This window comes from Accipiter gentilis, chromosome 22, assembly GCF_929443795.1.
Source record: "Accipiter gentilis chromosome 22, bAccGen1.1, whole genome shotgun sequence".
Lineage (NCBI taxonomy): Eukaryota > Metazoa > Chordata > Aves > Accipitriformes > Accipitridae > Astur > Astur gentilis.
This window is the reverse complement of record NC_064901.1, coordinates 13,264,200-13,277,817: the sequence shown is the minus strand read 5'-3', so window position 1 is coordinate 13,277,817 and position 13,618 is coordinate 13,264,200. Positions and strand designations below refer to the sequence as shown.

Below are 13,618 nucleotides of genomic sequence, written 5' to 3'. Positions count from 1 at the left end.
AAATATTAATAATGATCTGTGAGAAAGATGAAGAATGACTTGTAGCCTCTTGGCGCTTGATTATGTTATAATTTTACTGAGTGCAAAGAATGTTTTTTAGAGGTGTTTTTTTCAGTTAAACAGTAATGAGAAAACAGTCTCTCTTCATTTGAAGTTTTTAATCAGTTCCAATTATTTGCATCTCATAGACAGAATAAGCAGGAACTTTGAAGCAAAATAGTTCGGTGGGCAAGATTATTATATTTACTTTTTCACTATTATTGTGGTCAGACTTGTGAATATGATATCTGTTGAAGACAATTCAGTATAGATAAGTTAACAGCTCACCGTTTTTGGCAGGTGTTGCTGAGTATTATTACAAAATGTTCTCTTCTGTCTCTGGAAGAAGCTATGGTATCTTATGGTATCACTGCATTAGGAAAATCTTATTTTTCATGGAAATTTAAAAATCTTATCTTTTGTTTACTTTTCTAAAATCTGGATTAAGAGTACTAAATAAGAATGGTTTGGGGGATTGTATTCTACTCTTACCTCATACTGACCTTTTTATATTGTTTTAACTTGCTCTTTTTCCTCTGTACAGATATTTATCATTAGTATTTCTAGGTAGACAGAACAATGTATTGGCATGCTTCATGGGATTTTCCCAGATAGTGGACTATGTATGTAATATACTGACAGACATGTTTACATTGTTAATTCACTATTGGTATTTTTTTATTTTTTTTTATTTTTAAAACTAAATTCCTGTTTGTCTTTGTCATTGTGAATTGCATTTCAAATTCTGTCACTGAATTACAGCCATCTGTCTAGGTAACTTCATAAAGATAACGTTCCGTATTATTTCTTGTAGGTAAAGGCATCTTGATTCTAAATACCTACAAACTTGCATCAGTATCGGAAAAATTGCACTAGTACTTTGTCTTTTGTAAAATAATAGCATTAATCTAAGAAATATGTTAAAAAATGCAGTGCTGCTTTTATTTGCTATAATTCTGAGTATATATTCTGTTTTTCTTTAATAGACCATACAGTTTGTATTTTAGAGCATCCATTAAATTTCCACCACAATAAATCAGATAATGTATTCCTTTGCCAACTTAAGATTTAATGTTAATCTCTAATTACTTACAAGACAGAGAAGAGGGACATATATCTAGGGGTTGTAATTAGGTAAATGTGGAAAATAAGAACAACTTTTTTGAGGATTATTATGCTATATATAGCTATCATAAGGTATAAGCCTATCAATCATTGTCATAGAGAAAATTAAGCTGTCAGGGGATTCTCTTGTACCTTTCTGGATTTAAGGTAAAAAACAGTGCATTTAATGAGCACTGTTCGAAAAAAATGAAATCTTTTTGAGATTGTGTTGTATTCATATTGTGCTAAGATAATTCCTGGTGTAATCTCATTGCTCCAGCATGAGATACACCAGCAATAACTTTGAACCATGAAATTAAAAGCAGGTATGTCTTTCCAAGAGCAATTTAAGTCATTAAAGTGTAGCTGCCGTTCACATTTCCACTTATGTCTGCCAAGAGGAACCACTCAGTTAATACCAGCCAAGCTACCTTACTTATTGTCACACGTGCAAGCCTCTGTGTACAGACTTCTATTCTGCGAAACAATTCAAAGTGTAAAGATCACGAACTGCTTTGTTGCTTAATTATATATTTTTTTTTGACCCTATGACTTGGGGTCGTAGGGTTCCATCTGTGAGAATTTGACTGTAACAAATGCTGCTTAACTGGGATGAGCAGGAGAGGAGAAATTGTCTCTGCACAGACACCTACTATTTTAAATACAAATGAGAAGGAGATATATGCCCGTTTTCGATGCAGCTGATAGCCTAGGTCAGATTCAACCCACAGAATATTTTCATTTTGTCTTGCTATCTTTTTCCCCTGATAAGAAGAGAAATTGGGATTGAGACAGATAAGCCTGAATGTCATCGCACTTGGCCACAGCCTTACAGCAGTTTCCAAGAAGGGAAGAAGGAATCAAGGCAGAAGTTTACTCAAGGAATTGGTGTGTGCTGTTGCTGGTTAGGAGAGCAGCAAATGCAGGGAGTAGACAGTGGTTATCACTGTCCATGAACATCCAAGTGTCCATGCATGGCAGTGGCTAACTGTTTATTGTGGACTCTGTGTGAATTTCTAAGATGTCTGGGGTATGGTAGGTAAGTGTCCCTGATAAAGAATGGAAAAGATTAAGGAAATGTGTATGTTTTTGAGAAGTGTAACATTCAAAACAGTAATACAGAAGTTACAGTAATGAAGGGGAAAAGTAGCACTTGATCAATATAATTGTGAAGAGTTTCTAAAGATAAAATGAAAAGGTTATTGTATAAATTTGGGAAGAAGGTGAAGGAGAGAAATAGCTATGCTCTTTCTAGCAGATGAACAAATGCTCAAACTATGTTTTCGTATGTTCTGTAAAGTGACATTCTTGGGAAGAGAATTGGGAGAAATACTACAAAAGAAATAGAACGGAAATCTAATAATGCGTGATACCTACACAATGGGGAAGGCCAGTTGGCCCAAGAAAGGCAAGCTGAACATACTTTGTTTCTATGTTCCTCCTGGTCTTTGTAGAATATTCTAAATACTGACAGAGATTAAATGTGTTAAACTTTTCTTACAGAGTTAATAGAACTGAACAGGAAGAGGGCTGTAAGCCTTAACTCCTGTGGCTTCCTAAGGGTAATAAATACAGTTTTAGAAAGTCTTAATGGAAGCTCTGACTTTTAATGCACCTTTTTTTTTTTTTTTTTTTTTTTTTTTTTTTCTAAAAAGGGTTGTGAGCTCAACAATTCTTGTTGAGTGTTTGCACACGTGTGCTTAACACGCTAGGACTGACTGCACTTACAGCAAAGAGTGGTTGAGTAATTGAAGCAGGATGTAAGAGGTCACTGTTGCACTTTATCCATTGTGTACTTCAGCCTTGGTTTGATCCAAACCACTCTGGGTTCCAGGGAAGTGCAGAAGGATGACCCCAGGGGAAATTGCCAGTTCAGAACAATGTTTACTTCATTTTGACACCTTCATTCCTGAACTGTGTGCATCAACATGTTCTTGTCTGTAAGAAAAGTCAAACAGAAAGCCTGCTTTCCTATTTTTTCTCAATACCATACCATCCCCAACCCTGTATGCAAAATTAGTGTATAAAGGAGGGTGCACTAAAATAGCCTTTTGCTGTGTTAGACTGTAGATTGGGGTCATGTGTGCTATGCATTTTGCTTTCCTTCAGAAGGAAAGCAGAGTCATAGGCTCTGGTAAAGGATGAAAATACATTCCTTGACAGAAGACCCCAAATCGTGCAAGGTCCTCTGCTGGGAAGCTTGGCTCTTTCACTGTTGTTTGAATGACTCTGATGAACTTAGTGTTTAGGCAGCACATTGTGTATATTTTTTTTGTTCTTCTGATAGGCAAAACAGTCTGAAGGTTTCCTGGTTTTGTTCAACTGGGCTTTTGCATATTTTCCCCACTTTCAAAATTTCAATGAAATGTGCAAATGGTAATGCGTGTAATACTATCTGAAACAGAGGCACAACAGATAAATGTTATACCTCCTGTGGTATCATGGTGCCTTACAGCACTGAGCAATAACATGTAGATGTAGTTCAGTACTGTTTAAAGTCATAAGTTTTTCTCCTTACCTGAGTAACACTGTTTTAAAGGTTATATTTGAGTTGGCTTCTAGAGTTTGTTTTGGCTTGTATAATTTGTTGTTTGAGGATGGGGCAGGAGGGAAGTTATTTTCTTTCATGACATATAGGACAGATGTTTGCTCTGTGCTGATTAAGGCTCATTTTCAGTAAGGTATGATGACAATGGTAGCAGCCTATAGTCTAGCTGAATAGGCAGCTAAGAAGAAAGTAATGAAGATTTATGTTTACATATTTCTGAGGTTGTTACTTTAGATGGTAGCTGTCTCTTGAGATGGTAGAAGCAAATTATTTTCTGAAGCTTCACTGATCAGAGTTTGGTTTATGTATTTGATAATTTTAATGGTGAATCTTTAAGTTGTTTGAATGTTGAATATTCAAATGTGATTATTTGCAGTTTTATCTTGTACGATGGCAGTGCATCATGTAAAATTTTCTATTAAATATTTATTGGAAATGTAAGCAGGTTTGTATTTGAAATTTACTCATTTCAAAAGTAAACCTCAGGACAGTACTTGGAGAACCGGGCTGCACAACTGCTGTTCATACTCCTGAGAACTTGTGGTTTATTTCTCAAAGTTCAAGTTAACGATTTTACTTCTAAGAAATGAAATTTCCTTGAGGTGTGCTGTATAACATAGCTAATAACAGAATGTGAAAAAGAATTTAGTCCAGTTTAAGAGGAAACATTTGAATCCATACTAGTTTACTGGATGCTTGTTAAAATAAGAAGGTGATACTCCTGTTTTGTTTATGTTGACAGCCAAAAGGAGTGAATCCTTTAAACAGGTCTATAGTAAGTAAGTATATGTAATGTCATAGTTGCCTAAGGCAATTCTGATCTTTTCTTAAAAACAAAGTACAACACGGATCTATCTGTGTAGCTCTATTCTTGCTTTGACTTGTGAATTGTATCAACTCCAAGTTATTTTGGGCACTAAATTTCACTAGGTTTACTTGATTATAGCAAATCATTCAATTTATAGGAGAAGAACAGAAGACAAATAAGTTGATTCTTATCTTGATATATGTGGATCTGGCCTTTGTTCTGTGGAAACTATAGCTCTGGTTCAGTCCCCAGTAATAGAGTTATGACTTCATCCCCGTGCTCATGCAAACAACTGTCCACAACAACCATTTTAGTGTATTTATCTGATGAATAGAAAGAAAAGAGAATTAACCTAAAATTGCACAGAACCAGTGAGACTGCATAGAGTATTTTCCTTCTTGTCAGCTGTTTGACAACTGGGAGTGTACTTGTATAATTACAACAGCTTTTAATCTGTTTTTAAGCTCTTTGATGATTTTACCATTCCTTCATTCTCCTTCTAACCAGATCTCTCAAACAGTGCTGAAAGAAGCTTGTTTATGAAGATTGGTAGATTATTGCTCTTGGGAAGTCATTATTCTAGTTCTGATTTTGCTACTTGTATGATATGCTGGGCAGTCATTTTGAAGATGTCAAACATGGGAGAATCTAAACTCTCACAATTGTGTTTGAAGATGCTTTACCTTTTAGTGGGCATTTGTGTAAAAGCCATGAAACAGGCTTCACTGCTACTTTTGGTCATTTTTAACATATTTTCAGAGCTAAGGAGTAGTAATGCTCCACTGTCCACAAACTGCTACTTTCTACTTTTTTGTCTGTCAGTCTTCTTTTTATGATGATGTACTTGCATATAAATATAGTATTTGGTGTACAACAGGGATTTATTTGGCACTGATAGAGGTTTTTCTGTTGTGTAATTGGACGCTAAAGGAATGTGAAAATCTCAAACAGTTTGTCCTTGTCTACCTGAGCCAAAATGTAACTACAAAATAGTTTACAGAGTAGGTAAGCCTTCTTCAAGATGGATTTCTAAAATCAATCTAAAACATATGTTGCAATGCTCTATGTCCTTTCTTGAGCTATGAAAGTAACTCATTGATTATAAAACAAGTTAATGAAGTGATGGTGGTTTGTTCCTGATTTGGTGCTTTGAGCAGTTGTTTTTACAAGGTTGTCCAGTGTTGTACCAATATGTAAGTCCACAGTGTGTGCTTTAAAAACCTCTAATGTAGTTTTAGAAACACAGTAACCACTAGAGATTTTAGTACTCTTTCTGCACAAGATGTTGCAGATTTTCACTCATAAGGGCTTTTTTTAAACATAAGTAATTGCTCTTCACATGTATTTCAGAATTACATTTGGCTTAAACTATCAAAGCCAAGGTCCTCCTTAAAGCCAGTGTCTGATGGTGAGCTGTTTTGGTTTATAGATATATAATGACTTGCCAAAAGGTAGCTTGCTTTTCAGATTATTTTATAGTGAATCGAGATGGCTTTAAGCTTTACAGTAGTGTAGATAAACTTGAATTTCACTGCCCTGGTCATGAAGAATGTATTTATTGTTGGGACAGCAAAATTTAATCTTGTGGCAGCAGCACATTGTGGTTTGTGAAAGGAAAGGTGGAGTAATGGAGAGAAGAGAGGGTGGACCTGTCAGCAGGAATGTTTGGGAGCATACACAGTGGGAATCTCTTCTTTCTTGATTCCTTTATTCTACCTCTTCAGAGCTTTAGACCTCTGCAGAAAGTATCTTGTACAGAACTTTTCTGGCTGCTCTCACTTCTCCTCTTGCCTGTTGAGAGCTCTGTTAATATAGAGGATTCAAAGGAGGGGAGAGTTTTCCACATCTGTTGAGTACTTGTGGCAAATGCCTATTTTGCTTGCATCTTGAGTGGACTCTGCAATGAGTTCTCCTTTTGACCCTAGAGTTTTTTAAGAGCTGGGACTAGGAGATTGACTGCCAGCCGTCTATTTAGTTTTTCCATGTGTACTTCCAGAAATGGCTTCCATGAAGGCAATTAATTATTCCATGTTAACTTAAGACCCTGTAGTTGGTTATAATGGAAATTCTTACATAGATCACCCTTTCCAGATGTTTTTCTGCAGTATTTGTTACCTTTTTTCTATTCTGCTCTATAAATAGAAATTCTTTCAGTTATCATCTGTATCACTGCAACACATAGACAGAGATATTGTGATTAAATTCTTAGTTCTGTTCCCTACACGTTGCTCTCAGTTTCAGGAAGGATTCATTATGGGTTTCCAGAATAGGAGGGAAACCAGTGGAACTTGCATCAGTGTCACTGCTTGACACCTGTAAGAACTGAAGCTTTACTAGGTGCTTTTAATTATACTATTGATGAATTACATACCGTTCAGGAAGATGGTAGCACCTGATCTAAGATTTTGACGGGGATCCAGGCTGATATGTCTTTCTGTGGTTAAAGTTGTTTGTATGAATGACTGTTTAAATACAGAACAAAATGCTGTTGAGCTGCAGTGACTTCACTGTCTATTCATGTCACAGGTAGAGGAGGATGATGACACTGAATCACGAGAGGAAGAAGAGAAGGAAGAACTGAAAAGCTACTCGAGAAGAAAGATTTTTTCCAACTGGAGCCGCTATGAGGGTACAGAAAAGGAGGGACAGAGTGAACGTGGGGAATCGCAGAGAGGGACAGACTTCACTGTTTTGCTTAGCTCAGCAGGTAAGCATTTTCTACTTTATAGATTTTTAGTTTTGCATTTTGAGATGTTACTACTTTTCTGGCTGTTGTCCTTGATGATGAAACACGACCCTAGAATACCATTCCTTGATGTATTTAGGAGTGTTGAAGGTCTCTATGGAAGCAACCTTGTAGCATACAGGCTGCACTGAGCTGTGGCAGATGGGGAGCATAAGAGGGCTGCTGCATTTATAGACTTCTCATGAAACTATGTATGGGTCTTGAGTGTGTGCAGCATCCAGTTACTTTGAGCCTATTCTTGCTGATAATTAATTTATTACCAATCTTGGTCATTGCATTGCCTTCCAGAAAAAAAAAAGGTTGCTAGTATGACTAAACACAGCAAAGCAGTCAAGCAGCTGCTTGCTGTTGTTTGTTTTGACAAAGATTTGTAATCAGCACTGTACAGAGGTGTGCATGAATAGCAGGTGTTACTCTCCTTGAAAATAAAGATGAGTTGTTTTCTACTCTCTGAAGGAGATAATAAGAGGAGGAGGTGGAGGGACAGGCTGTACTGGATCCTATTCTTGTTTAGCTATACATGAATAGTAAGGGCAGTTGCACAAAAAACAGTTCCCTAAAATTATTTTAGAAACTCTTGATGTGCCGCTGTGTTGGAATACAATTTAGTAAAAGCTGCAAACAATGTATTATGGGTTTTTTTTGAGCAACTTGGAAGCTTTGAAATCTGTCAAATCTAAATGGATTTTTCAGCCACAGCTTGGAGGGGTAAGTTAGAAATTACCTATGGTAAAGAAACAAGGACCAGAGCTTGCTTTGTCTGCACCAGAATCAATTTCTGAAGTTCAGTTTTGCATGGACATTGCAGAATTGTGTCTAAATTGCCAGTTTTAATCATAGGATCATGAGATGTGTATTGACTTCTCTGAATGGTATGTTGTATGGTGAACAGTGTTGGAGTCAAGATGCCTGGTATGGACCTCAGAACTGCATAGGTAACATAGCCTGGGGAGCGAAGTAGATCTCACAAGTCAAAACTTTTAAAATCAAGAGACCTACCCTAAGCTGCAGGTTGCCACGGTTCAGCTTTTTAAAACAAACTTTAATATCTCTAACTTTATGCTTAGCCTTCAGAATGTCTTTAAAGTGTTCTGATGAATAATACTTGTGAACTGAAGATATAAGGAAATACTATATATTTCTGCTAATTTGCATTTTTGGTAAGTTATAATCCAATACAGCTATTACCAGTCCATTTATTTTACGCTGTAGATTCTCTTAATGCCTAAAATTAAAATCTTGTTAGTTAGTATTTTTGCTAACTAAGTTGTTAATTCTAAATCTTTAATTTAAAGACTGCTTTATTTTAGGATATATTGTGACTGTTCTTGACATTAAAATAAATTGATAAGAAACAGTAGTGAAATAAAGTACCTTCAGAGCATGAAAAAAGTACCTTCCAAACAATAATGCACATTTCTTGGAGCCACATAAAAAGCAGGGGGTTTCTTTGGCTCATGTGTGAAAACCGAGAATGCAGTCATCTTTATTTCTAGTGGTCTGAGAAGAAGCTTGCATCTCTGCTTTATTTGATAATTTTGACTTCTGTTAGTATATTGCTGTTTAGCATTCTGAAATTGCATGGTGGATCCAATTCAATTGCAATAATCAGTTAGGGAAGTACTGGAGAGGGAATGGAGTTAAAGTGCCATTTTGCATGAATATAAAAACTTAGAAAGTTCTTGCAATTTACTATTAATACACAAAAATGTAGTTAATGCAGCCAGTTAAGAATCCTTTGGCAAAAGCTCAGATTAAAAACCTGTTCTCCTATGTAACATTTAGATTCCATAACACTGAAAGCAGGGTCTTAGGATGTCATCCTTCAAGATACAACTTGGATTTATTCCCAGCAAATACCCTGTTAATTGAATGAGGTAAGGTAGGAAAAATAGTTTGGGATAATGTAGTAATAAAGGCAGAACTAATGCTAGTAGACAAACTTAAATGGAGGAGTTCCTGATGTCCAAGGAATTAAAATTCCAAGCTTGCTATTTGTTTAATATTTTGTAACCGTGCTTCTACATGTAATTTTCTAGTTAAAATCAGCCAAAAAATAGCAAAATGAGAAGACTAATATTCTGTGATATAGGTGTCCTGTTGATAATTAGCAGGACTGGAGCTTTTAAATCTAGTACATGAACATTACTGTTGCTTGAATTAAGGAAGTAACAGAGTTATGGGTTGTTATACTGCATTTTTATCAGTAGTAGAGGAAAGTAGGGTGTTTTTTCTGAGAGGGGAAGTAGGAGGTTTAGAGATATTTGCAGAGGATGATAAGTTTTCAGGGTATTTTATTTTATGTTTTTCAATAGCTTCTGAAGACACACACTTTTTTTAGGTTTTTTGCCTATACTTCCAGTTTGTCCCTGCCTCAAGCCAGTAACCAGTGCAGCACTGATTCTGTCTTTCAATCAAATATTTAGGCCTGACTGGTCCCAGGCTGTCTCTGACTGTATGTTGTCTCTCTGCTGTCAACCTTTGCCTGCCTACTAATTCTTCTTGCTCTCCCTTTCTTCTGTTGATTTTTCTTGTCTATGTTTCTGATTACCGGTGGTAGGTCTTTTCTCAGTCTTTTGTTGTGAGCCAGCTCCCTTACACATATATTCACTGAAGTCCAGCTCTGTCAGGTGTATTCTGTCCCTCTCTCTATCCAGTCCTGGTGATCCCCAGTTCTGAGTTGTTCTGCCTGGGACTGCTCATTTGGCTTAGTTTTTCTCTCATCCGCTACCACATCTTCTTATGTTCACTTTAGTTTCTTTCCTTGTCTGGTCAATCCCAGTTAATTCTTTCGAGCTTTCAGTTCTACTCTCCACTACAAGCTGTTTTCTCCATCTTCCCTCCACACGCTCTGTTGGTATACCCTAAATCCTACTCAGTTACCCAACAGTATGAAGTGACAGGCCACTGTTTTCAACTATGGCAGGGGTATCAGAATAGGTGAGGTTGCAGAAATATGCAAGATGACACTTTTTGTTCAGTGTTGTACCTAATGCCTGTTAAATGCAGACGTCTCTTAGAGTGAAAATTTGGCTCTTCACTCCTAACCAGAGGTTAGAGAAAACTTAATTCAGTTGCCTTGCATGTTGATAAGATACACAGAAGGTCACTGAGGATGGACTGTGTGGTGATTGGTTGTTAAGCTCTAGTAGAACTTGCCAAAAAGTATGTACAAACTCTGATTTCTAGAAGCCTGTAGCTTGGCTAAATCAGGTCAGATTTTTCACAAAATGAGCAGAGTGTATCTCTCATATGAAAATATTGTCCAGCCTGATTTCAAGTTACTGATTCAGGGCAGGAAAGTGATTTACAGTTTTTCAAAGAAAGAGCTTACAAGGGTTTTTTTCCCCCGGGTCATTTCACAGTAGAAAAATGTTCCAGCCATTCTCTGACCTTTTTTTAAAAGGTGGTGAGGGGTGGGTGAGGAAAAAACTACCTGAAGCAGACAATTGGCATGGAAAATTTCAGACTGAATAGTTAAAAGAGCAGCTGAAAATAGTCTTAAGAACTGCCAGGTGGCTTTGATAACAGCTGATGTCACTAGCCTGACAGAGCTGCTTTGTTAGGGCTTATTATATTTGTGTGTAAAGTAGGGTGATAACTTTAGTTTTTAAGTCTGTTTCTTTCCTTATTTTAGCATTTTATAATATTTTTTTAATTAACCTTGAATATAGCAAAGCAAACTTTTCTGTATTGCTTCTCATGTCTAGCTGATGTAAACTACAAGTCCATTGTGAAGCCTTTGGGGAATATATCTTAAATCAATTTAGTAAAAACGCTGTTGAAGCGTAAAGAGCAAGAGAAGTGGAAGTGATAGGATAACTTTACTTTGCTAGAAGAATCTTGCCATGTTTGAAGAGCTGTCCTCATTTTTTTGATTGATGAGGGTTAAGTGTCCCAAAATAGATTTAAGTCCTTAGGTTTTTGGCTGTGAATAGATGCTTTCGGTTTAAAAATAAGCTTTTAAAATCTCATTACAGAGCTGATCAAAATGTGTCCAGGGACCTGATCACTTTCTTTTAAACATGGTAGCTATTACCAGTATAGCAGCCAAAAGCTGCCAATGTACGTGCCTCAATAACAGTGTGCTGAGTTGCAGGATGTGATGATTATCAAGATGAAAAACCCATAATTTTGGACATGAATTTTTTCCTGTTTGGTTTTTTGGCCATGGCTGAATAATTCTGATGGCCTTAAAGGGTAAGAAAGAGAAATGCTGTGTAGTTCAAATAAAACTGACAGAATGGTTTTGATATTGTAAGAATACATATAATTTCTGTAGGTACCTAGCACTTGAATACAATAGGAGAAGTGGAGCAAAAATCAAAAGAGCAGTCACTGGAGCATAATAGTAATGAACAGTAAGTATAGGACTTGTGAGGTAACAGTTACTTTCTGTTCCCTAAAACTCTGTTGTTTTGGGGTTTTAACCTCTTGGTTTTGGGCCTCTCTGTTTAATTTTGATGTGTCAGCTGCAATATATTGCTGCATTTTTGTAATTTTCATCATTGATACGTACATTAGAATTAGCAGTATACAGAAGACCGTTGTCTGCCTTGGAAAAGCTGAACAGATAAACTTGTGGAGCAAGGCTTGTGTTAAAAATAGCTTTTTCTTCAACTCTTCTAAAGTATATACTAACAGAGATTTGAAAAAAAAAAAAGTAGAGTGAAGAGTAAATGAGTGTTCTTATTTTCAATGCTAATTCTGCTCAAACAAAAAGAATGGCAATGGTGGGACATGGTTTGGATGCTAAAAAAGAATCCTTTGAGTTTTAAAATTCTAGAGAATAGCTGAAAATCAGTTTTCTTTACAGAACTGCCTAACCCATTGTTGATTTGGATTACTGTATATATCAGGGTTCCTTCCTTCCAGTGGTATTTGATTGCCAACTTCTACTACTTTTTGTTTTGTATGTCTGTTCTGTGAAATTATTTGTGTCCCTGTGTCTCTATAGAACTCTGTTTCTGCATCTCTGTTTCTTGTACCATTGAGATACCTAGACTAATGAAGAATTGATGTTCATCAGCTCCAAAAGCATTATTGCTCTGTGTGAAAAATAGTGAAAAGTAATTTTTAATTCTTTTTTGCATGTCTTTATGACTGTGTGTGGAACAAATGTGTCTTCAACTAGTGCATCTTACTTGGTCAGAAATTCAACAGATGGAAAACTTCATGTCCTTGGTCTTCACCAAGTGACATGAGCTCTGTGTAGAACATAGAGGTATTGGTTACTCTTATTAGTTATCAACAGCTTTAAGATATTAGTACCAGGTTACTGGTCTTGAAAGAAGATTATACTGTTGCAACTAAGGATTAGTAATAGGTCACTTGAAGATTCCTAGTATATGTGCTCCTGAAATAAACAGTTAAGGGCATGTGTTTTACTTGCATCTTTCCTCACATTCTCCTTTTTTTGCTACCTCATTCCATAAATGTTCTCTGAGGTTCCTTGACATGCTCTCCTCTCCTGCCTCTCCTTCTAGCCCCATTCCAGCATATCAGAACTTTCCCTTCCTTTTTGATAGTCCTGTGGTATATGCCATTTTCCGGCTGTGGAGGCTCCTTATCCCCGTGGTCTCATTTCCAAAGGTTTTGGTTGTGACAGTTATGCCTGGGCAGTCTGCAACTTTTGACTTCTTGATAGACCTGAGATACTGCTGACATACCTGTAGGTATCTGAAATGCAGTCTCTCCCCCTCTCCCTCCCTCTTCCCTAGCCAAAGTAACTTTACCAAACAAACATGAAAAAACCCTTCCACAATAAAGATTTGCAGTAAAATCACAGGACTTGGCATTAGTGGAAGCTGGTTCTCCATCTGCTCAGTGCTTCCTCCTGAACTGTTCCTAACATTACAGAAATTCATCTTTTTTGTTCTAATCAGACAAGCTGTCCTTTTTTTTTTTTTTTTTGATCTGAACTAAAAATAGGAAGTGCCAGATTTTAAGTATTAATTACATTTTCTTGATAAATGTATTTTCCTGTAGTAGGTAATCTGTGCTCATTATATATGCTTTCATATCTGTGCCTTTTTTTCCTCATAAGTTTTGTCTAATATGTAACTAAAACTGTATGACTGAAGTATAGAAGTATAATGTGATTACATTACTTGAATGCATATAAATGTAGAAGAACATTTCTTATTTTAATTTTAACAGTCTAATATCTTACAACTATGTGACCATATATGTGTCAGTGATAGTACTGTAAAACTAATAGTAAGTAATAAAAGAATAAACTGAAAGGTGTCAGTGTTTCAGAGAGATTTGTACGCTTTATGATTTAGAATTGAATAGAGTAAGATTCACAGACTAGAGGGGTTAAATTTTGTTCCCATTAAAATCAGTGTGGTAAGTTTTTTCCCATTCTTTT

General features: G+C 36.3%; 1 protein-coding gene across 1 annotated transcript in view; it reads left to right on the top strand.

The window, feature by feature from the left end:
* AVEN (apoptosis and caspase activation inhibitor) overlaps positions 1-13,618 on the top strand; it is a 102,630-nt gene that overhangs the window by 15,528 nt on the left and 73,484 nt on the right. Inside the window, exon 2 of the mRNA XM_049825229.1 lies at positions 7,026-7,206. Within this exon, the coding sequence (XP_049681186.1) occupies positions 7,026-7,206 (181 nt within the window). The remainder of the gene's footprint in view (positions 1-7,025; positions 7,207-13,618) is intronic.